The sequence below is a fragment of the Cynocephalus volans genome, chromosome 1 (assembly GCF_027409185.1).
Source record: "Cynocephalus volans isolate mCynVol1 chromosome 1, mCynVol1.pri, whole genome shotgun sequence".
NCBI lineage: Eukaryota > Metazoa > Chordata > Mammalia > Dermoptera > Cynocephalidae > Cynocephalus > Cynocephalus volans.
This window is the reverse complement of record NC_084460.1, coordinates 3,110,791-3,134,906: the sequence shown is the minus strand read 5'-3', so window position 1 is coordinate 3,134,906 and position 24,116 is coordinate 3,110,791. Positions and strand designations below refer to the sequence as shown.

Sequence of the window (24,116 nt, the reverse complement as noted above, 5' to 3'; positions counted from 1 at the left end):
CAGAAAGCAGGAGGGCCACACAAGCCTGGGCCTCACTCTATAATGACCAAGGCCAATATAGGAGTACAAAGTGTCTGACCCTTTATGGTGGAGGCTGTATCTGATTGAGCCTTGATTAAATACCAGATAGTAGAGAGCTGACGGGCATTAGAATCTGCTAATGGGCACTCCGTCACCTGCATTATGCAGTGTGAAGACGCTAAAAAAAAGCCAGTGAACTGTGTGCTCTTTGCCATCTAGGAGCCCCAGTTCAAATTAATTTTCATGAAACTCAGATTCAAGATGGATGTGGTTTTCTTGTGTTTTTACAGCTATGTACATGCTGTTGTTCAATTTTCCCAGCAATCTCAGGCATTGTGTGATTTTTCAGAGGATGTTGCAGAATAAGACCTTTGGATCATGGATATTTGTAACCTTTCAAAGGAAATGTTTAGAAGGAACTGGCCAACCCATACACCACCCTGTCAATTTAACAGTTGTATCTAAAATAGCTTTTGCTCTGATCTTTACAGCAATGGATTCAAAAAGAGACTCCAAAATTATATGTATGTCTATGTCAATTGATCAAAAACCCAACTAAGAAGTTCTACCACAGTGGGACCTGAAGTTCTTGGAAGTGACTCACGAGCTGAGGCCGCTTAGCACAGGGCTTTATCCCAGCCACATCCCCTTCCCCTCTCCCTTCATCAGTCAATAAGGAGGAATATGTCAGACGATGTCACCTTCTGCTGAGCCTCAGCTGTGGGCCTGCACCGCACATGTGTTATTTCATTTAATCAATACAGCCACCCTCTAAGTAGACATTACTTTCCCTTGTTCTTTGGGGAATTAGAGATCAGAAGGTCAAGTAGCTTGTGGAAAGTCGTGTGGATAATAATTAGAAGTTCTAGCACTTAAGCCCGGGTCTCTCTGATTGCAGCGCTCACGCTCTTGCAGAAACAGCAGAGCCTTGGCTGTGAATTGTGGCAAGAGCAGAAGAGGAGGCGGGTCTGCTTTCTTTGGGTGTGAATCATCATGGTAGCCTAACATGGGGTGGGGACCGTGATAGCAGGGTTGGAGTCATATCATATTAGGCCTGGGCTCTGTTTCCACTGCTGCTATTTAACTTCTCTAAGCCTCAGTTTCCTTAGTTGTCAATGAGAATAGTAAGAATGTGATTATTTCGTAGGCTTGCTGGGAGGATTATGTGACACAGTGCATGGGATGGGCTTAGCACACTGCCAGGCGTGTAGTAATTGCTCAGCACACTTTAGCGGGGACATGCAAACAGTTTTCAGTTATCTTAGGACAAGCTCTCTTGGTGAAGGGTCAGCTATGGCACCTCCTAGAAGTAGAATCAGAACAGGGCTAAAACCTGTAGACACAACCGTAAAGTGGGGTGCTCATGGCTCCCAGGTGGGGTCCCTGCAGTGGCCTTGGGGTTCTTATTTTCCAGTCATCACCATATTTAAGGGTAAAGTGGAAGAGGTGGAGCTGCCTGTGGAGAAGGTCGACATCATCATCAGCGAGTGGATGGGCTACTGTCTGTTCTATGAGTCAATGCTCAACACGGTGATCTTTGCCAGGGACAAGTGGCTGGTAAGTGTCCTGCATGCTGTCCTCTCGTTGGTCTGCTGGCTGTCTAGCTGCTCTACCCACAGCCTGCAGCCTAGGAAGGATATAAAGACTTCAGAGGGAACCTGGGCTAGAAGGTCACCTCTCCTGGGCTTCTCCCTTTAAAGCAGATCTGCTTCAGGGGACAGAATGATCGTCCCTGGGTCCAACATGTCTAGCTGTGAGAATGGACCTCTCTAGGTCTCACCTTGGCCTCTTTTGCTGTAATCGACACCCATCCTCTCTTGCCAAGATGAACGACTGTTCTGGTCAACAAGTACTCAGGACGTGCATGGTTGCCAGAGAGCAGAGTGCTGTTCGCCTTGGCTTCTGCAGGCTGAAAGTCATAGCATCTTTCACTGTTCCTCACTGAACTTACCTGTACCCCGCATCATGGTTCCACTGACTCCACCTAGGTCCCTCAAATACTCCTTGCTCCAAAATAAAAACGGAGCATTGCTGTCCTAGCCCTACCCCTAGCCACATGACAGTCCACTGAGTAAAAAATGCTGGCGAGGGGTACTTGTCTGGTGACTCTATGTGCAGTTCAAAATGTGATGTCTTTGTCAGGTGAATAGATTACGAGACCCATTTCCCCACAATTCATCAACAGAAACCTGGAGGGCTTATGTTTCCAGACCGGGCAGCTTTGTACGTGGTAGCAATTGAAGACAGACAGTACAAGGACTTCAAAATCCACTGTAAGTCACCTTTTGTCCTCTGTTGGGCTTCTGTTGCACATTGGGGGTGGGAGGCACTTCAGTGGGCTTGAGATGAGCAGTCAGTGTCATGAACACAGGTGCTATTCCCATGGAGGAGTTTATCTGTGACCCTTTCTGGTTTCTTCTCTCTAAATATTTCTCTCTAGTCCCAAGGGTAGGAGGTCTACAGAGAGCAAATAAGCAATGCAGTCAGTGTAAGATGAATGTCCCACGGTGAGAGAATGAATGCATGCGAGTGAAGAATGAATCAAAGCCGCAGAAGCTGAGTTTTTGCAGAAAACAGCAGGACAAGTGGCTGGAGACCTTCAGTTATCCCAAAAGTCCACCACAAGGGTCAGAAATGGCAGGACAGGCCAGTCATTTTGAATCCTGCCTTCATATCACTCATACCTATCCAAATAATATTGATTTTCTTCACATTAAGTAAAATATGTATTCTTCTCTGAGGTTCTTTGGGAGAATGGATAGCAGTGGGGGTGGGGAGGGGTGAAGACTGCTTTGAACAGTGAAGCAAATAGTATGTGTGTGTGTGCACGTGCGTATGCGTGTGTGTGCACATGTGGGGAGAAGGGGACTCATATGTAAATGTGTATTCATAATGCCTTGTCAGCTAAAAACACGTGGTTCTCTTAGAAAAAATGAACCCATAAGAAACTCTCCGATGTTTTATTTGGTCTGGAAAAGACTGTTTAAACTAGTTTATCTAAAGTTAGCATTTCTCAGTGACAGGCTTGGTCCTTAATGAGATTACACCAAACGTATTTTCATAAGGTTAGACACAGCCCTGTCTTCTCAACTAGTGCCAAACACAACGAAGGAGCAGGAGCCCTTCAAGTAAGCATGCTCACAAACGATTGAACCAAAAGCAAGAGACAGATGCTCCCAATGCTCCAGCAGAATCAGCAGACCTGGGGTTCCTGTCGCAACAGAGCCAGCCCTACTTGGGAGTTTCTGTGGAGGGAGTCTCAGACTGAACAGAGGAGTGAGCACCTCCTGCCCTGAGAGGCCTGGACCCCACAGTGCAGCAGATGGTAGCTCTAGTAGCTCTGACAGCTGCCGTCTAATTGTCGTTAGTGCTTCGACTGGACTGTGCTATGCAGCAGGTATATTTGTGGGTGTGCGTTCACTCCCTTCTGGAAACATGAAATCAAAGCATAGAGTTCAGAGCCAGGTTCAGAAGAAGACAGAAATGGGACCATTGTTTGAGGCTCGGTGCCCTGAAAAGCCTCCTGGATCACTGTGGGCCTCCAGGCAATCTGGTGTGATTTCTGATCATTGACCTTCAAGGAGGGAAGGATGCAAAATTCCAAATGAGAGCAAGGGGAGGCAGGCGGCCTAGGCTAAATGCTTCGAAGTCTGCCTGCCCTGGGTTTAAATCCTGTCTTTGCCATTTCCTAACTGGGTGACCTTCAGCACACTACCTAACCTCTTTGAGCCTCAGCCAGAGACAACATCAGTCCCATAGAGTTGCTGTGGGGATTAGCTGCGATGATGTACTGTGTTGAAGGACACGGGAGCTCCTGGGTCTATGCAGGACTAGACTGGATCTAGTTTCTGAAGCTGTAACTAGGCCCCTTTCTACCTGTGGCTCTGTGAACTGTCCTGATGCCACACTTGTTGGCCTCTGGTGGCTTAGAAACTAGGACAGATGCACTCTCATGGCAGACGGCAGAAACAGCTGAACAGCGGCATTGATCAAACGCGTGTGTGACAGGACACACTTTGCCGTGTTCTGGAGCTCCTGGGTGTGCGTGTACTCGACAGTGTTTCGAGGAGAACTTCCAGACACAGGCTTTATTTGCTCACCCACTTAGGTATTTATTGAGCTCCAACCCTAGGCACGGCTCTTTCAGAAACTTCCTCATGGTTTCCAAAACAAACATGCCTTCCACTGGACTGTGTTTGGGAGCCTCTGGGGTTGCACATCGGGGGTGGGGGTGGGTCCTGAGAGGAGCCGAGGGAGCAGTTGCTGCTACTCAGGTGCTAGCTCCAGACTGGAAATCATATGCCTTATTCTCGGAATTCCCAGTGCAATTTTCATAGGAAGAGAGATAAATGACGGGCATAACTAGGCTCACAATACATATTTTGTTGAATGAGTGAATGAATAAATGAATGAAGGAGTAAAAGTAATCCACAGAGGAATGTGCCAGGTGCAGTGCTGAACTCTGAGAGAAGAGTAATCATTTAAAAATTTTCTACCATAGAGGAGATTTATAGGATCTCAAACTTGGAAGGACACTTGGTGGGTATTGTATTCAATTTCAAACCCAATGCATGAATCTCCAGCCTGCTGAGAGCCAGGGGGTGGGCACCAGCTCCCTGGCTGGTGAGAAGTCTGAAGGAAGACCCGCAGCTGGAGGGCTGGAGTGGGTCTCCTGGAGGGCTCAGTTGCTTTCCGTGGGTCTCTCTCCACTTCCACCCCCAACAGGCAGAGTTCTGCTCTCTGGCTGTAGCTGGTTTCATGCAAGGAGTGGTCTTTGTTGCTGAGAGCCTAAACTGTGTGAAATTATCATAAGCCCCTTCCCTTCTGCCTAGAGGAGAAACTGGAGGTGGCACCTGGAGGCACAGGCTGTTTTTCTGTGGCATTCTGAGGCAGTCCCATCAGCCCTAGCAGAGAAACGCAAATCGCTGGGGCCAGGGTGGGGAGGGAGGGCGTCACTACAGCTCTCTCCAGCAAGAGGCTAAATTTGTTTCCTGGTGCTTCATGATTCTTTTTCTCTGGCTGTTTCTGAGATTTTTCACTTTATTTTGATTTTTGGCAGTTTGACTCTGATGCATCTGGTTTTGTTTTTCTTCATATTTATCCTATTTGGAATTTTGTGGAATTCTTGGATCTGTGGGTTGATTATTTCATTAGTTTAGGAAGTTTTTCAGCTATTATCTCTACAAATATTTTTTTTTTCTGCCTGCTTCTCATCATCTCCTCCTTCAGAAACATATCTTATGCATATTTTAGATATTGTTTCATTCGATATTGTCCATGGATTTTGGATACTTTTTTTTATAACTCTTTTTTTCTCTTTGTGTATAAGTTTGAATATTTTTATTGACCTGTTTTCAAGTTGATTATTTCCTCTGATGCATACATTCTGCTAATAAGCTCACTGAAAGAATTCTTTCTTTCTGATATTGTGATTTTGATTTCTGCATTTCCACTGGCTTTTTAAAAAATAGTTTCCATCTCACTAATGAAATTCCCCATCTGTTCATGCATGTTGTCCACCTTTTCCATAGATTCTTTAAGATATTTATTATAGGCATTTTAAAGTCTCTGTTGGATAATTACAACATCTGAGCTACCTCTGAGTCAGATCCCGTGATCGTTTTTTTCTTCTGATGATAGGTCATACTTTTTTCCTCTTTCACAAGTCTTGTAATTTTTTTATTAATTCTGGACATTGTGTGTAAAAGAAAAGCAGAGACAGGTGAATAATATTTATGCCCAGAAAAGAACCTTTTACTCTGCCAGGCTATTAGAATTGGGGTTGAGTCAATCTAGTCTGTAGTTATGATAGGTTTGGACTTTGCTGTTGCTTTAGTTACATTCATGGTACCACTGTGCAGTTATTTTTAGGAGATCTTTTAGTCCATAAACAAAAGAATCACAGGCCTCTCTGACATTATTTTTTAATCTTTAGATAACTAATAACAATATTTCTTATGGCCAATGGCTTTTCCCCACATTTACTCATTCAATAGACAGTACATAATTGCAACACAAAATTGATGTGTTTGACTTGTATCCTTTCCCATCTCTGCTCCACTTATGGTAGAAGGGGCTAGAAGGAAAAGAAGGGTCAGCTGAAAGGTGAAAAAAATCTAATGCCCTGGATAATCTGTCCCCTGAATAACTGAAGGTGGGGCAGTCTTAGCTTATCTCCCCTTAGCTGGGGAGATAAGACATAAATTAACCCTTATAAAGGTAATTAAACTGCCAGGAACTGCAAAGCACTACAGGCATTAAATATCTGGGGATAAATTTCAATTTAGAAAGCATTATCTGTGGGCCTGTACTGTGCCAAACACTGTGCTGTAGGTGCTGAAGATACTCCTGTGGTCAGGAGTGTTTGGAGAGGGTTTCACAGAGGCCATGAGACTTTAAGCTCACCATTTCAGGACTGGAAGAGACTTTAAAGATCACGTACCCCAAACGTTTCCAAACTCTGGAAACAGACTATATAGATTTATAAAAATCCAGCTTCCTGGGTCCCAGATCTGGAGATTTTGATGTGGTAGTTCTGGCTTGGGCACAGGAATCTGCATTTTAAAAGTCTCCCAGATGATTCTAGAACACAGAGCCACTGAACCAAAATCCTTATTTTATAGTTAAGCTCAGAGAAGGGGATTATTGCTCTGCACACGGTCACTCAGCTTGGATGGCAGCAAAGCCCAGATCTCAAACAACATAATGATAATTATCAGGTATCAAGTACTTTCTGTGTGCCAGGCACTATCTTCTGCACTTATATTATCACATTTAATGCTCATAATAGCCCTATGGGATAGCCATTATCATGGTCTTCATTTTAAAGAAGAATCCGAGGCTTAGAGAGGTTACGTTCTTGCCTAAGCTTACACAGCAAGTAGATGGCAGAGCTCAGATTTGAACTCCAGAGCCCAGGTCTTGAGCCATTACATACATCAGCTTCAGGTTTTTTCCCAACACTTGTATTGAACTTAAACTTAAGGAGGGGTTTGGGGAGGGAAGAAGCAGGTGCACGGCTGCAGGTCTCCTAAGGAAGGGTTTTCAATGGAAGACAACATGTTTTTGTATGTCCATTTTACCTGGGAGAGGAAGGGTAGCTAGTTCCACATTCCAGAAGGGGGTCTTCTCTGAAGCCTGTCCTGTTGCCCGCTGAGCAGCTTCCTTGCTCCAGTTGAAACCTACAATGGTATATGACTGGCATCTTATCCTCAAGCCGGAATTTCACAAGCACTCGCCCTCTGAGAGAGGATTACTTTGTCTGCCTTCTTTTCCCCAAGGAAGGTCTTTGTGTACCTTAGAAAAGAATCTGAGCCAAAGGAGCAAAGCTTTCACTGACGTTCACACCTCCCCGCTTAGACACTGCACTCCTAAACACGTACAGGGACATAAGTTCCCTAAGGGACCATTTGTTTAATGAATGTTATAAAGAAAATTTAAGCCCATAAGATTTTAGAGAAAAGCATCTCTACTTCAAGGCATTTCTAAACCCATCTGAATAAACAGATAAATGCAATTCAGCTGCCCAGTGACTAAAGACTCTGCAAGGCCACTCTCTGTGCACTGGGGAGAGAGCGTTGCATCCCTGGTTGCTGTTGCAGCAGGTCAGCACAGCAGAAAGGTGGGGGGACCGACGGGGCTCCAGCCCCAGCTTCTGTTTCCCTGATGTGTGATTCTGGGCCAGATATTGTGTGTGAGCTAGCCACAGTTTTCTCATCTGTAGTATAGAGGTACCCTCATGGGGTTGCTGGGTAGATTAAATAAAGAGTCTAGCCTGGACTAGGTGATCAATCAATAATAGCAATTATTGCCATCGTGTAGGGGTGACCTTGGGCCATCAGACTTGAACTCATTTACTCACCAACTCATGCACCCTAAATCTTTCTCCCTCTCAATCAAAGCATCTTATGAGTAGCCCAGAGAGGCCAAGGAGGACAGTTGGGGTGGTTTGTGCCCCATCGGGGGTTATTTCTTCTGAGATGGACACTTAATAAATGCATCATGGCATTTAAGGAAGGGAGGACTGTCCTGGACCCATGCAGTTGAGGAAACTGAGGTTCAGAGAAGTTAGGCAATTTGCACAGTGCCAGGCGATAAGTGGTGGTGTTGGGATTCAAACTGTAGCCTATTTCACTCTGAGAGCCCATGTTTCCCCCTCTGCTGCACTAAGGGTTCAGGGGGTAGGGATGGGAGAAGGGAGAGAGATGGTCCTTGTAGGTGTGGGGAACAGCTCGAGCAAAGACTTAGAAATAGAAATGTAGATGGCAGGTAAGGGAGTTCACAGGAGACTCTGCTGGCTTGGGGAGGGCACAGGAAAGTAGATATCGGAAAGAGTCAGGTAATTTGGGTCTAGTCTCAGCCCTGCTGCATTCTAGCTGTGTGAACTTGGAGAATTTTCTCAGCCTCTCTGAACTCTAGTTCAGCTCACCATAAAGTGAGACCTGCTTTTGTAGAGGAAGGAAGGAGAAAATGCGAATGAGCACTTGGCATGTTGCGGAGCTGCCTGTGCAGGAGAGTGGTTCTCACCCTGTTTTGATGCATGGGACATAGGCTGCCTGTCACCTTCTTGGGCACACTGTGCTCTAGTACCCAGATGGGTGAGCTTCAGGGGACCCGATGCCTGCCTTGATGCCTTGCTCTGCTCCCGCAGGGTGGGAGAATGTCTATGGCTTTGACATGACCTGTATTCGGGACGTCGCCATGAAGGAGCCCCTGGTGGACATCGTGGATCCAAAGCAAGTGGTGACCAATGCCTGTTTGATAAAGGTCTGGAGACTCATCCTGGCTGGGCCCGGGTGTGCTGGGAACCCAGCTGTGCCACTCTGGAAAGCTAGGCTGGGGTGGGCCTGGAGTATAGGCAATACCAGCTCCTGCACGGCCCCAGCCTAGTGAGGCAAGGCTGCCCTGGCCAGAACTCGTGGCACTCCATGGTGACAAGTCAAAAGCTGGCACTCTCACTGAGCAGAGCCACTGAGAGAATGATTCCACGGTGGCACGGCTGAGGGGAGGGGTCCAGTGCAGGGACCCCCGGGGGGGGGAGTGGGGAGGGGGAGGGGGAGGGACTTTAGAGGGGAGAACACCCTGGAGGCAGGAGGGTATGCTCAGGTTTGGGGAAGCCGGTCCATTCAGAGGTGGGTGTCCCTCTTAGGAAAGAAATCTGATACCTCAATATGCTGTGCGATCAATCGTCATTGCCGTCCCCTCCTAGCATCCATCTGACCCGGCCAGACAGGGCTTTCAGCACCCCTTCCTGAGCGTCCTTGCTGGTACGTGCTCTAAGCATCTCTTCTTCCAAGGCCGTCTGCAGCGCAGATGGAGAACAGCTGGCCAGCATCCCCGCCACGCCAGTCCTTCATGCACTTATTATTGTTATAGGGGCCACTCAGCTCCTGGCTGAGACACCCCAAAATTGATACCAAGCTCACAGGTCTGGCTACCTCCCCCCAGACAAAAAAACAAAGTCAAATGTTGGTGACAGTGGAAGTCAGCTTTTATTCAGGAATACTGGTGACCTGAGGAGAGATGTTAGGCTAACCCCTGTCTCCAGTAAACCTGGAGGAGAACGGCCAGACCAAAGTCATTTCAAAGACTCGGGTTTACTGAGGGGTTTTTAAGGAGGGCGATGAGGGAATGGATGTGGGAAATGACAAGCAGGAGAGAGGGGCACGTGAACCGCGAGGGCTTCATGCAAGGAACCAGGTGCAAGGTCCCGCCGAGACTCATGTGGTTTCTGCCTCGCGTCCTTATCTCAGGGTCTGGGTAGCACATGCGAGTCTGCAGCTTCAGTCTGGCTGGAAAACAACTTCACACTCATGTAAATAATGTCATCTTGCTCCATAACCAAGGTCCAAAATGTCAAATAACCATGGGAAAAAAGGAAACTCAGAGAAAAGCATGCCAAGAAAGTGTGTTTTAAAAATTTGCCTACAGCCCATGTGGTTTTAGGTCCCAGCATGGCTTCTGTACTGCTCACTCCAACATTATTAAATATTTGAACATACCTAGTTAGGTAGAGGAAAGGTGAAAGTGACCTTCTCCCATCCCTTCCAGTCCCACGCTCCTCCCAGAGGTAACCACCGTTCAGTTTGGATTGATCCTTCCTGTCCTTTTTCTAAGTATTTGCATTTATATATGCTAATACATCACACTGAACCATATAAAACTACTGATATTTGACTTTTACTATAGAAAAACATCAGTTTCGGACGGTTCAAGCTCATTTTTCAATTTAAAAGTATGGGTTCATTATGGAAGTATTCATCAGCCCACCTGACCCTCATCGTGCTGAAACGTACTTGCCTGCTCTGGCCCTGTGTGTATCACATTTTTTTTTCCTGAAAGTATTAGGGTGGTGACATTTATAGTAGGAAAAAGAGAGAGAGATCAGGGCCACCAAGGATGAGGGGAAGTTTCCAAAGGACTGTAACAAACTGCTGCTTTGCCTGGGTTTGAACTGTCCTTTGTCGCTGGACACGAGCCTTCCTAGGGAGAACTGCAGCCCGTGGTCCAGGGCATCACTATGTTGTTTAGAAGGGACCTCCGAGGGCAAATAAAACTGGATGGGCCTCGTACAGGTCTCATCAGAGTGAGTGCACCGGCCCGCGGCGGGAGCGTCACCGCGCTCCCAGCGCTGCACTCTCCCGAGTGCGCCACGGGCTCGGCCCAGAGTCTCCCTCTTTTTGTAACGTCCTACCTAAGAGGTTTGCCTTCGAGTTTAAGCCTTAGATTCTCCATTCACAGGCTTCTCACTACTTTTAACTCAGATTATTCCGAGTCCAGGCAGGATGAATTGTGCGCAGACATGTCTTTGTATTTCTTCCTGTCACCAGCCCCTCTTTCCCTGAAGCCTCTTCTTCCTGATGCCCCAAACAAGGACAGGGCAAGCACACCACTGACGGGAAGCTCCCCTGAGGTGCAGAACATTTCTGTAAATACCGCAAATGAGCAGAAGTTGACAGGTGCAATTGGATTTGCCAAAATGACACATGGCAGTTATATCTACCAGTAGGCACCTGCATGTAATGGCTTTGGCTTGGGGATAAAATTCCTTTGATGTTCTTGGACCCCAGGTTGTCTTGTGCCCCTGGCCCTGCCCCCACTTGCAGGTGTGGCCTCTGCGATTCTGTTTGTGTACTGGGGCTCACCTCATGGACTGGCCAGATTCTATGCCCCAGGCCACACTGGTCTCCCTCCTTCCTCTCCCGACTCCCAGACAGGAACCAGCGAGGGTCTTTCCCTTGGTCACACCTGAGTGTGTCCAGGGCAAAGCAGCCAAACTTATCAAGGAGGGACCGGAGGGGTGTGTGTTACCCACACCCTTAAGAAAGCTCCCAAGGGCTCTGTTATGTCAGGACTGAAAATCCTTGAAGTGTCCTGCCCCTGCCCGACTGTGACCTCCTTCCTGTCCGCACCTTCCGAGCAGCTGAGAGCGGCTGGGCTTGGCCGGGGCCCCTGTCTCTCCTGTTGATGCTGATGCGCTAAGCAGTGCCTTGCCCAGCCCCTTGGGAAAGCAACGGCCTTCCTCACTGACTTAATTGCTGTTTTCGTCGCTATTAACGTTGCAGAGTGTGACACTTTATTCTAACGAAGACTCTGTTTTGACCAGACTTCTGCTCTGAGACATCCACTGGTGACATTATTTAGTGGTGGGGATAGCAGCGGCCAGGGGCTGCTGTGAGCAGTTCATGGCGGTGAAGCCTTCTGCTTCATGGGGCGGCCTGAGGCCAAGCCGGCGGGTCCCCTTGGGATCTCAGGGCTGCTGCTGCTGCTGCTGCTGCTGCAGGACGAAGGAGACCTGCCCGCAAAGGGGGGTTGGGCTCTGGGGTGACAGGAGAACTGGAGCCGAGCTGTAGCCTTTGGGTCTAAGAGTGGGGTGGGCCTGAGCATGGAGGGCCTTTATGTGTCCAAAGTCCAACCACAGGTGATGCCACCCTCATAGATGGCCCGGACCCTCACAGCAAAAGACCAGCTGCCTCGGTTGTTGCCGCTGTGATGTGTAGCTTCTTTACTTTCAGTCTCGAAGGCTTTTGTTCCATCAGAGGTCCCTATTAAGATGGAAATATCTCTAGGACCTATCGAAGGCTGTCAGCTAATGCAAGACATGACAGCTGGTGTTTGGTTGACGGACATCCGAGAGCAAGACCCTCTAGAGATGGAAGTCCTGCTAGATGGGGTGGTGCACGTGTGTGCATGTGTATGCGTGTGCTAAAGTGGTGAAGAGGGGCGGGGAGAGATAGGAGGAGAAAGTAATCAGGGCTAGACGGAAAGCCATAGGGAGTCACTGAGGGCTGTAGACCCAGGGAGTGACTCAGTCTGAATCGGCCTTAAAGAGATCAGTCAATTGGTGGTTATGAAACGGAGGCCTGGGGAAGGGAGGAAAGTCCACAGGCAGGGAGACCTGTACCCGGAGCTTGCTGTGTATCAGGTGCTGTGTTATATACTGAGGAAACACAGACCAGTGAGGTGCAGCTTCTGCCCCGAAGGGGCTCCAGTCTAATGGCAGAGGTGAGGGTGGAGATGAAGCTGCTGAGACGAGCCAGAAGCAGGGTGGAAAGGCTAGGCAGGGCTGGTGGCTGAGGAAACTGAGAGAAAGCTACCAGTGACCTAGGACAGGGTACAGAGCCCTGTGGCCGGCCCTGGCTAAGAAGAAGATGGAAAAGTCAGCGAGTGTAGACATCGTGAGCCCTGTGGACTGTGCTGATGCCGTCAGTAGAAATACAGGTGTCCGAGGCTTGCTCTGGGAGTCCTTGAGCTGGAGAAAACCTGTGGCCCTCACGTGACTGTGAGGGACAATGGACACTTTGCAGGCTGCGGGCTTCTAAGAAGGTTTCCCAGACTGAAGCAATGGTCAAACCAACAAAGGGCCTGGAATGGAGGACCCCCACCCTCGAGGGAGGAGGGGACAAGGGGCTGGTGGGCCTAAATGCGGTGTGAGCCAACAGTGGGCTCTCTGAGACCACAGGCCGCTAGAAGTGGGCACCAGACAAGGAGGCGAGGGACCTATTACACTTGGTTTTGAACGTGGTGGCCCTGGAGGAGAAAGGCCAGGATGGTGGGGGTCAGAAGGTGGGACATATGAGAGACAAATGGAAGGCCAGCAGTGGTGTACGAGGGAGAAACAAAGGGTTAGCAGACTGCGCAAGCGGCAGCCACGCGGAGACTGTCTTCACTGGCTTTGGGGACGTCAGGACATGGGATGAGCTGCCCTGCAGACAGTGGGTGCACCGTCCCTAAAGGTGTCAGCAGGCACTAGATGGCCACAATAGAGGGGATTCCTGCACTGGATGAAAGGCTCGGCTCGAGGCTCTGGGCTTCCTGATCCCCTCAAATTCTGCATGCCTGACCCAGGGCTCACCATTCAGCACGTTCTTGTTCCCCAGCTCTGGGCTCTGACGGTGTAACTTGCATTTGAAAGTGACCTCACTGAGGGGCTCCCACTTTCCCTACCCTTGCAATCCCACCCTCTACCCAACTGAGGCTCGGAGCTTCAGCTTTCCCAGGGGGTGTCGTGGCGGCTCACCCCAGGCCCCAGCAGGGCTCGACTTCCTGGACCTCCTCCTCCTCTGACCACCCCTGTGGAGTCAGCGCTTCTCTTAAAGGCTCCAGGATACTTTGCGTCTGTTTTTCCTTTATTAATCCTAGAAATATAGAGAGAAAAAGACATGTCTGCAAAGCCACTTTTTCTCCTTGCTGATCTGGTCTCCCTACTCAGACCTCTCTCTCCTAATTTCTCCCAACATATTCCATCTTCCGGGTCTCAGGAGGACCCCCTGGAATCACCCAGGCACAAAGATGTCTGGCTCTTCCAGTCTTTTGAGGACAGAGGTCCTTGCTATACCACCCTGGCACGTGGGGAGCTCTTCCTTGCGCCCCACTGAAATCTGTCTGGGTGCCTCCGGGCTCTTGGTAGGCCTGCCCTGTCTCGCAGGAGCCAGAAACAGCAGGTCAGCATTCTTCATACGGAAAACCACAGAACATTGCAAACTGTCTTTGATTACACTTGCTCCCCACGTGAGGTTGATTTTTAGCCACTTTCCAGCTGAAATTGTTAAAATTATTAGTTCTTCATGTTCCACATTGCCCAGGCAGAACTGAAAATTCCCACCTCTTATTTCCCCCTTTTATTTATTCTTCAAAAACTGGCCAGTCTTGGTATAAACCGTCAGCAGAACTTCCTTGAGCTCAGTCCATGACTCTGTGAGCTCAAGTTCCTACTCCCATTGCTGGGAACTTGCATATGTATGGAAAAACTTGGGAAGTGAGTAGTCCTGTTCATGCGGGTCACTGGGATGCCCTCCCTGCCCCTCAAATTTGCTCCCAGGTAGCGTTGATGCCGGCCATCCAGGGACCACACTTTGAGGACGACTAAACGAGTGTAGCAGAGCTTGGGAGGAGCGCTCTGATCGGGTTAAGGGGTGCAGTGTCTAATCAACCCTTGTCTTCTCCTCCCCGTCCCCCATCAGCCCCAGCCCCTGGCAGATTCACCTTCCTGAATCCGTTCCCCTCAGGTTTTCATTCGAATCTGTTTGCACCTTTGCCTGAGCATACTCCACCTGAGAAAGGATGGAGAAGGTGACTGGGGGGTGGTGAGTGGGCCTGGGAGGTCCCCCAGAGTGATGGTCCCCCAGATAGCCTCCTGGCTGCAGTCTCTCACGGAATGAGGCCGCAGGCCAGGACCCAGGCCTGGTGGAGGCCTTCAGTTTCCGGCATTCTCTCTTCTCTGGGCTGCAGGAGGTGGACATTTACACAGTGAAGACAGAAGAGCTGTCATTCACATCTGCGTTCTGCCTGCAGATACAGCGCAACGACTACATCCATGCCCTGGTCACCTATTTTAATATTGAATTTACCAAGTGCCACAAGAAAATGGGGTTTTCCACAGGTGAGCTGTGTGTTGGCTTTCCAGACCCTCCTCCCCTCCCCCAGACTCCCTGGAGGCTCTGTGGGGCGTGACCGGGACTGGTTTCCACGTGGGGAATGTGCTGGGGCCTAAGCCAGGGCCCTTCTTGGACATCTTGTAAGCCTTCGGAGGTGCCTCACTGACGGCCATTGGTACACTCAAAGGTCTCGGGCTGGCCATTGGGGGCTCTGTGACCTGGCCCACCCCATCCCGTCACTGCCACTCCATGCTCAGCCTGGCCACACTGAGCTCCTTCAGTCTCCAGGCCATAGCCTCTGCACACTCCACCCTTGGCTATCCAGGGTGTGCCGTGGGGACACAGGGTCCTTTGTCAGAAGCTTCCTGTCATCTCCTTTCCTGTCTTAGTGTGCTGGGGCTGCCCTGACAAAGTACTACAGACTGGGGATCTTAGACAACAGAAATGCATTTCCCCACAGTGCTGGAGGCTGGAAGTCCAAGATCAAGGTGAGAGCAGGGCTGGTTTCCCTGAGGCCTCTCTCCTTGGCTTGCAGATGGCCGCCTTCTTACGGTGTCCTCACATGTCTCCTCCATGTGTGCACATCCCTGGTGTCTCTGTGTGTCCTGATCCCCTTCTTATATGGACACTAGTCAGATTGGACTTGGCCCTGTCTCTAAACACAGTCACGTTCTGAGGTACTGGGGTTTAGAACATCAACATGAATTTGGGGGGGGACACAGTTCAGCTCATACCACCTCCCCTGCCCCCACCTCCTCACCTGGCCAACTTCAGCACAGACGTCCTCTCTCGGTGCAGGGGCCATTTGATCTCTTCCCTCCCTGCTGGGTCAAGTTTAGGTGTCCTTTCCAGGGTTCCCCAGCAGCCTGTGCATGTGTTTACTATGGTGATGTTTAAAGTGACACACATGTGCAATAACAAGAAGGAATCAGTACAAAAGGGTGTAAAAATCCAGGAAAAAATTCTCTCCCCCGTTCCATTCCAGTCCCACTCCTCAGAGGCATATATAATAATAATTATATAATATATATGTTATTTATTCTATATTATTATATTATTCTAAATTATATATTATTATAATTATAATAATTTCTTTTGTGTCCCCCCAGAAGGTTTCAGTGGGCACACGAGCCCATGCCTACCTGCACACACCTTTTCTTCTTCTTTTGAAGTAATCGTAGACGCACAGGAAGTGGCAAGAGCAGTACCCAGGGTCCTGTGAGCCTTGCCCAGCTTCCCCGCACTGGCGCCTCACGTAGCTGCACCTTTTTTTTAAAAACACACAGGTTGGATCACACTACTCACGCTGCTCTCAGCTACCTTTTCTTTATTTAACAGCACACCTTGGAGGTGTTTCCATACCTCACAGAGATATCCACTTTCTTTTTTTAAACACAAGACTCCAGTGGGGGCTATGCTGTCATTTATTCAACATCTCCACTCTGTTTTGCAACCCTCGGTCTCCTGCATGAGCAGGGATCATATCCCATTAATCCCTGTATTGCTGGCTTCTGAAACAGAGTTATGAACAAGTCTCTGTTAGAAGAGTAGAGGAGCTCCTGCCCTTGGGGTGTGTTCATGCTGGCCATCCTGCGAGTCTTCCTGGGGACTGGGAGCGTGTCATGGGGGGTGAGTGAGCATGTGTGGCAGGGGTCAGGGGGATGAGTTCCACCAGAATTTGAGGATGTGATTATTCACTTCCTGAAGTTGTGATGACAATGATGCTATTTTCACCTGTGGACAGAAGGGGCAAGAAATTTATCCCTCACAGAGTGGCTTTTTCCAGAACAAGAGTCTCCTGACCACCAAGACCAGGGTCTTCTGGTCTCCATCAACCAGGACAATGTTGGTGCCTCCCTGCCCTGGGGAAAACCAGAGACCCCTGATCCAGGGCCTTATCAGCTTCTACCCTCCTTAGGGGGGCAGTAGGCAAGCTCTTCTTCCCAGGGGGCAGGAGTCCTTTGACCTTGAAGGATGGGTAAGACTCAGCCTAGCGATGGTGAGGAGCAGGGACAGTGAGGGAGCTGAGGACTGGGCTGCTCGAGGACCACGCTATGACTGGAAGCTAGGGATAGAGTCACAGAGGTTGGCTCTGCCTCTCCCGTCCTCAGGATGATGCCTAACCCAGGGCCTGTCCTGCTGCAGGTGATGAGAAGTCAGGGGGCAGGGTACTCAGGTAAAGCTCTGGGTTTCCTAAGCCTAAGCTCCTGCCCTGTAGCTCTCAGCAAGGTTTTCCTTTCCTTGAGATCTATTTCCAGTCCCCAAAGCCAAGCAGACTGCAGGACCTCTGTCTAGTACGACTCCCTGGCTCTGTGGTTGCAGAGATGACATTTGGTTAACCCCACATGGATGAGGCTTGGTTAAGCTCAAGTCCAGAATCAAAGAAGTCAACTCTGGCCTGCCTGAAAGATGGTGAGGATTTGCCCTCAGTCTCTAACCCATTGGCCCATTTCCTTCTTATTTCTTGGCCACACCCCCCACCATGGTCTCACATATGCTCAAGGCCACGGGTCTAAATCCTGGTGTGAGCCTGTTCCTCTGTCTTTTAGAAGTTATCACGTTATGCCCCCTTCCCTTTACACAGAGCTCCACACACTCGGGTTCTGAAAGGACAATTGGAGGTCCTGCAGTCCCTTGTTTCCCGCCTTGGTGCAGTGGTTCTCAAAGTGTGGTCCCTGTACCAGCAGCAGCAGCAGCAGCAGCACCCAGGAACTTGTTAGCATTGCAAATTCTTGGACCTCACTCCAGACCTACTGAATCAGAAACAGGGGGTGGGGCCCAGAAATCTGTGTTTTCACAAAACCTCCAGGTAATTATGGTGCTCGCTCAAGTTTGAGAACCACTGTCCTTGTATAAGACTGCCCTGAACAAGATGGTTGAGAATTTGACCAAGGTGACTCCCTGCTGAAAAGGTGATCCCGTTTCCTCGCTAAGGTATACCCTCTGGTCTCACCGACACTGTATGCCTTCTGGCTGACATAGATCCCTCTTGTGCAGCATTCCCATATAGGTCGGGGGAAAGATAAGTTGTTTGTTTGTTTCTCAGCCACTTTGGGATGTCATTGTGGGGCTTTGGATCCAGCATGTAGTGGACTTCTTTACTGGTTCATGTAGGTTTGGCTATACTCAGACTATCTACACTCTAACCACCAACATAGCAATTCCTTTTTGTTTTCAAAGATCTCAGGTACACAGGATTAGATTAATCCTAATTCTTAGTTCTTGACATACCATCATCACTGGGCCATGCATGGTTCACATTTTACTTATTTACTGATATAATGCACCCATGAACTTACCATTCAACTCAGTAACTAGAATGTAAATAAATTATTAATAACTAGAATGTAAAGAGCAACTGGAAATAAATTTCTTATCACTACTTTTAGATTGTAAATACATTAGTTAATATTAAGAAATAAATTGTTTAATTAATTAATTTTAATTACAATTATTTTAAAATTAATTTTAAATATCAACTAGAGATACATTGTTAATAAATGTAATATGATTATATTTATAATTAATAAGTGTAAATAAATTAATTCATATCCATACAATAAATCCTTGTGAGCCCACCACCTAACTCAATGACTAAAATGCTACCAGTACCAATACCTGGATACTCCATCCCCTCCCATCCCCCCATATCACCTCTAGATGAACATTATTCTGAATTTTGAGTTCAAAATTATTCCGTCACTATTTTGAAAAAGTTTTGTCACATGTACATGTGCACCTAAACAAGGCATCATTTGGTCTCAGCTGTTTTTGAACTTTATGCAAAGCACAGCCTGCTCTTTGTGGCTCTTCCTAATAGGCCCTCAACTGAGTTTCCTGTCTCAGCCTGGCCAACCAGCTCTGAGGCACTTCTCACATCGTGAAGCTTGAAAACGATCCCTGTTGATGGCTCTGATGTCTCCAGCTCCAGGCAGAAGCTGTCACACATGGGCACAGGCTGTGCTGGCCCGAAGGCACAGCTGCCCCACCCATTAGGACACATCCCACCTAGGAGGTGGAATCCAGGGCCCCGGGGGCTGCTGCTTAGTCTGGAAAAGCTGGGTAGTGGGTGGAAGGGCAGTAGCCCAGGTAGATGCAGGCCTGGGTTGACATCCTAGTTTTTCCAGGAATCAGCAAGTTAGGGTGACCAGACATTGGACACAACCTTGAGCAAGTTACTTTCTGGGCCTTGGGCTCAGGCAGCCCCTCTCCAGCTTTGCCATCCTGTGACACTGAGTGATTTTCTCAGGTCAGAATGCTCCCTGGTACATAGTCTTTAATTCTCCAGAAAGCGTTTGAACCCCCTAGGGAAAATAATTCCAGATTTACAGCTAGAAAAATTATTATATCCAAGAAAGAACTACCAGCCACTTAGACGCTGGGAGGTGAAACAGAAAGCAGAATTCCATTCCCCTTCCAAAAGTACCGGGAAAAATCTTCTTGTGAGAGGCCCCTGCTCTCTACTTCAGTGCTCCTGTGTTTCCAGCCCTGTCCCTGGTCCCAGCTCTCACCACACTTTATCACTATTTACGTGAGGGTCTTCACACTTAGGCTGTAGGATCTACCAGAGAAGTGGGATAGCAAGAAGGGGAGGGGAACGCATGAAACTGTCTCCATCTTTGTTCTTGTTCCCCAAATTTTGAAACATACCTGGCACATGGTAGGCATCCTAAATAGAAGTCTGTTGGATGGATGAATGAATGAATGAATGAATGAATGAATGAAGGCAGGCAGCTGTGCTTGCAGTGCCATGGGCAGTACCGTCATGCTCACTGCAAAATATGGAACGGAAGCTGTGTATAATCTAAACCCAGAGATGCTGCGATGGGGAGGGGGCTTGATGGAGGGAGGGAGGGGGAGGCTGGCAGGAGGGGCCAGAGTATTAAGAATAGGAGGCATCTTCCTAATAGGGAAAGCTGAAAGCCAGCTGCACAATCTTGATGGTTGTAGATTGGGGCAGGGGAGGGGTGCTGTCCACAGCCCTTTGTTGAGTGACCACTCTTGTGCTCAGTATTCTGGAAGCTTCCCCAGAACATTCTAGACCAACAGAGTGAGGCAGCATGCCTTTGCAGGCTAGAGTTGTAGTTCATGGATAAATGAAATCATGTGCCACTCTATCTAATGATTAAATAACTACTGACACAATGGCTCGGTGATGCCCTAACTTGTCTCATCCACAATAGGCCGGGAGAAAGGGAGAGCTACCAGCCATTATGCAGGAAGTCAGAGGTACCCTGGAGTGTCCCGGGCACAACAGAAGGCTTGGTCACCTTAGCACACGATGCTTCCCCTTTGCATCTCATCTCACCCTCACAAAGCCTCAGGAGACAAATATTCTGACCACGTCCTGCAGATGTAGAGCCTGAGTCCAGGCACAGTGCACGGCTGTGGCAGAGCGGAGACTGGAAGCTGAGCCTGCTGTTGCCTGATGTCTTTTCCACGACTCCTACCTGAGAGATGCCGGAGAGGCACAGTGTGTCCTCCAGGGCTGTGTGTCTACATCGCCTGGGGGTGGGGGGAGTTTGTAAATCTTGGAAGGCCTGTCTCCTGCCCACACCCCAGGATTACTGAATTCAAATGTCTTGGAGTAGAGTTGAAATATCCAAAGTTTAATAAGCATCTCCTGGGCACTTTGATAGAGAAATAGGATTGAGAAAACTGGTTTAGACAACTAGTCCATGGCCAATGGACCCATCATGGAAACTGATGTTTGGGACAGTTCTTAACCTTTTGATGTTGATATCAAGAAAAAAAAATTTTTTTCCTCCAACCCAAAGCCATCATGTTTTTTGGGGCCACCATCAAAAGCAGAGTCCTGGGCTCAATGGCCAGCAAATCTGAGCCTCTGGGATTCTCATAAGGCATCTGATTAGTTGACAGAGGAGGCTGCTTGAGTCCCCTTGCCTGAAGGTCTTTAGGAACAGGAGAGACACCTGTCTGAGCTAGTGTAGCTGGAAGTGGGGGTGAGAGTGCTGTTGGTCATAGACTGATATTCTCCATACACGACCAGAAACCATCTTTTGACAATTTAGAGGTAGTTGGCAGGGAACGGTGTGGGAGCAGGTGCACTTTGTCTGCAGACAGTAGTATGCCTTGGGGGCCAGAAAAGCTGCATGCGCTTGGGGACCCAGGGTCTGATAGGCACAGATTGCACATTCGTGATCCTTCTTTCCCTTCCAAATGCACAGGCTGAATCTTCTCCCCGTGACCTTGAGTTTGCATTGATTTTCCAAATGCACATACTGAAGGCTACTCGAGTCTCTATCCAAACCACTGACATTTGATCAAGCCAGCTCACTGCAAAGGACAGAGAAAAGGCAGACTCTTTACTACCATTAAAATAGATCTTGGGGTTTTGAAAGATCTTAGAGGTCACCTCGTCTGACTTGGTGCATGATAAATCCCCTGTCAGTGGTCGTGTGAATGCCTCCAAGGGCGGACCTCAGGTAGCTTGTATAATTGTGGGACAGCTGTAATTCTTCCTGGTGAATTAAAAATCTGCCTTCTAGTAATTCCCAGAGACTAGCCTTTGTTCTGCCCCCAAAGCCAAATATAAGGCCACATATAAGTCTTTCCATGTATGACAGCTGTTGAAGCATTTGAAAGGCCCTTACCATGTTCTCCCAAGTCTTCTCATTTTAGCACTGGTCCTAAGCAAAGAGGAAATGCCAGTGGAGGCAGGGAAGAGCCTGGACCAAGAGAAGTTGCTATGAAATGGCTTCTTCTACGATCACAGATTCCACAGGTCCCAATGTAATTGACCATTTTTGGATACGTGGAAGCGTCACGGGGTCTGCTCTTTGGGTTCTCACTGTCATTCATTTATTCAGCACATGTAGATCTGCCAAGCACAGTGGCAGGCGCTGAGGACAGGGCAGTGAGCGGGGCTGGCACGCCCCTGCCCACATGGAGACTGCAATCTGTGGAGGAGGCAAACAAGTGGGGAAAAGGCGTCTGTACCGCAGCGTGGGAAACATCACGCTGTACAAGCTCGGGGCGCTGTGCGAGCCCTTATCTGGGATTAGGTGGTCAGGCAGGGCTTCCCAGAGGGGGTGAGGCTGAGGATGAGGAAGACAGAGGCTGGCCAAGGGGGAGGAGTGTTCCAAAGACAGCTGCTGTCCATGAAGATGGCCCATTAGGCAGGACCCCTCCCATTTAGCTGGGGAATGTCATGCTCCGAGAGGGGATGGATGGGATTCAGTGGCACATACAGGGGAGGCGCAGGGCCACTATGGCTCTGGCTCATGCAGGGTGAGGGAGCCAGGAACCAGCATGGGGGTCATGGCATGAGAATCATCCCTCATTTCTTTCTGATTCAGTGGGGAAGGCGCAGCTGAAAGCCCACAGCACGCCTGGCCGAGGCTCCAAGGTTAGTTGCAGGGCACAGAGGAGCAGGCGAGGAAAGCTCTTTGTAGGACTGAGGAGCAAATACATGGCATACAAGTGACACTGGGGAAAATGTTTAGCCATGGAGGTTACATAAATGACGTCATGTGAGCAGGGATGGGATGGCCTCCTCCACACATCCCTCCCCACACTGTGTGAAAGCCGTCACTCTGCTGAACTAACCAGAAACAGTTGCATTTTGAGGTGCATTTGTGTTAACGAGTTTAGTTGGTGAGAGGACATTCGTCACCTCTCCTGGGCACTAGCTTGTAACATCAGCGTGTTTCTCTTCTGGTCTCCACCTAAGACCAGCTGTCCTGACGGTGTGGGAATGTGAAGGGGGGTGAGGGCAATGGGGCTGAGTAGGAGATACTGGGGGGCTTGGAAGCAGGCTACAAGGACTGGGCACCTGGCCCAGCAGGAACGGTGGCCTGGTGGAGTTTCAGTGAGTCCCACGGGAGGCCCAGCAACCTCTATGCAGGCCCCGGCCTCAGCCCTTCTGGAAACATCCCCACTGACTGTTCCTTCCCCTCTCCTGACCTCACCCCTGCAGCCCCTGATGCCCCCTACACCCACTGGAAGCAGACCGTTTTCTACTTGGAAGATTACCTCACTGTCCGGAGGGGGGAAGAAATCTACGGGACGATATCCATGAAGCCAAATGACAAAAATGTGGTGAGTGCTGGGGCAGCCTCTCGGAGGGGAGCAGGGACCCACTTGCCCGGGTTCTTAAGTGTCCTGTGCGCAGAGAAGCTACTGAGGGAGGCAGTGGTAGCAGTGTCTGGACGTGACTAGGTATAACTGAAGGACCCCACCCTTAGCCCCTCCAAACTTGGCAACTAGAAACTTTCTCTAGGTCCTCTCTGGACTCAGCCTCAAGGACAGACAGCTTCCAGCTCTTCATGGCAGGGGCTGTCACTTAAAGGGGTTCTACGTCATTTAGGATGAGCTGGGCCAGGAAATAACTGTTTCTGGTGGCCTGGAAGAGGTATGGTTCACATTTCTTCAGCTGGCCTGGTGGGTTGGAGACTGCCTCATTCTTTTTGGGCAACCGCAGAGTGGGCACACGTACTAAAAGAGTCTAAAAATGCTTTGAGGGTTATGCCACAAAAGACTCAACCACTGCACTCTGTTTTCTCTCTAGATGAAATCAAAGGGAACATTTTTATATTAGAACAGGAAGGATTTAGGTTAGAAATCAAAGAACTTCCCGTGAGGATAATGAGGCACTGGAGAGGTTCCTGAGGCTACTGGTGGGAGCTCCTTAGCTAGAAAACCTTAAGAACATTGTAGCCGCCCAGCCTGTGGCTCCCACCCTGACTACTGCTCTTTGGTCTTTTTTGCAGCGAGACCTCGATTTCACAGTAGACTTGGATTTTAAGGGACAGCTGTGTGAAACATCTGTATCTAATGACTACAAAATGCGTTAGCACACATGGGGAGCTGCAGAGAGTGAGCGAGACAGGAACTGTCACCTTGATCTGCCACTCTGTCCCAAAGAATACTGTTTCAGGACTACACACTTGAAAATCAGAGTTCTCAGCTCTGCCTTTAAGATTGGTGAACTCATCAGTGCTCCTGTGGGCCCACCCCTGGACGGAGGGCCCCCAACTCCTCTGCACTGCCCTGGGAGCCCTCCATGAAGGCTTTGTTGTCACCAACAAAGAGTAGCCTCGCGTGCTGGGGCTGGGGCCCCAAGGATGGAAACTTACCCATGTATCCCCATCGTCCTGCCTAACTGACTCTCTGGATCTTCCAAGTTTTGCATGCTGCAGGCACCTAGGACAGATTGCTTCCACTAGAATCTGGAGACATAGTGTCTTTGATAGCATA

The 24,116-nt window shown here is 49.1% G+C and overlaps 1 protein-coding gene across 1 annotated transcript in view; it reads left to right on the top strand.

Annotated features, from left to right (window-relative positions):
- Positions 1 to 23,713, top strand: part of PRMT8 (protein arginine methyltransferase 8) — a 79,762-nt gene extending 56,049 nt beyond the window's left edge. The window contains exons 5-10 of the mRNA XM_063114743.1: positions 1,436 to 1,578; positions 2,207 to 2,294; positions 8,672 to 8,787; positions 14,752 to 14,902; positions 22,837 to 22,958; positions 23,630 to 23,713. Coding sequence (XP_062970813.1) covers positions 1,436 to 1,578; positions 2,207 to 2,294; positions 8,672 to 8,787; positions 14,752 to 14,902; positions 22,837 to 22,958; positions 23,630 to 23,713 — 704 coding nt within the window. The remainder of the gene's footprint in view (positions 1 to 1,435; positions 1,579 to 2,206; positions 2,295 to 8,671; positions 8,788 to 14,751; positions 14,903 to 22,836; positions 22,959 to 23,629) is intronic.
- Positions 23,714 to 24,116: the final 403 nt, after the last annotated feature.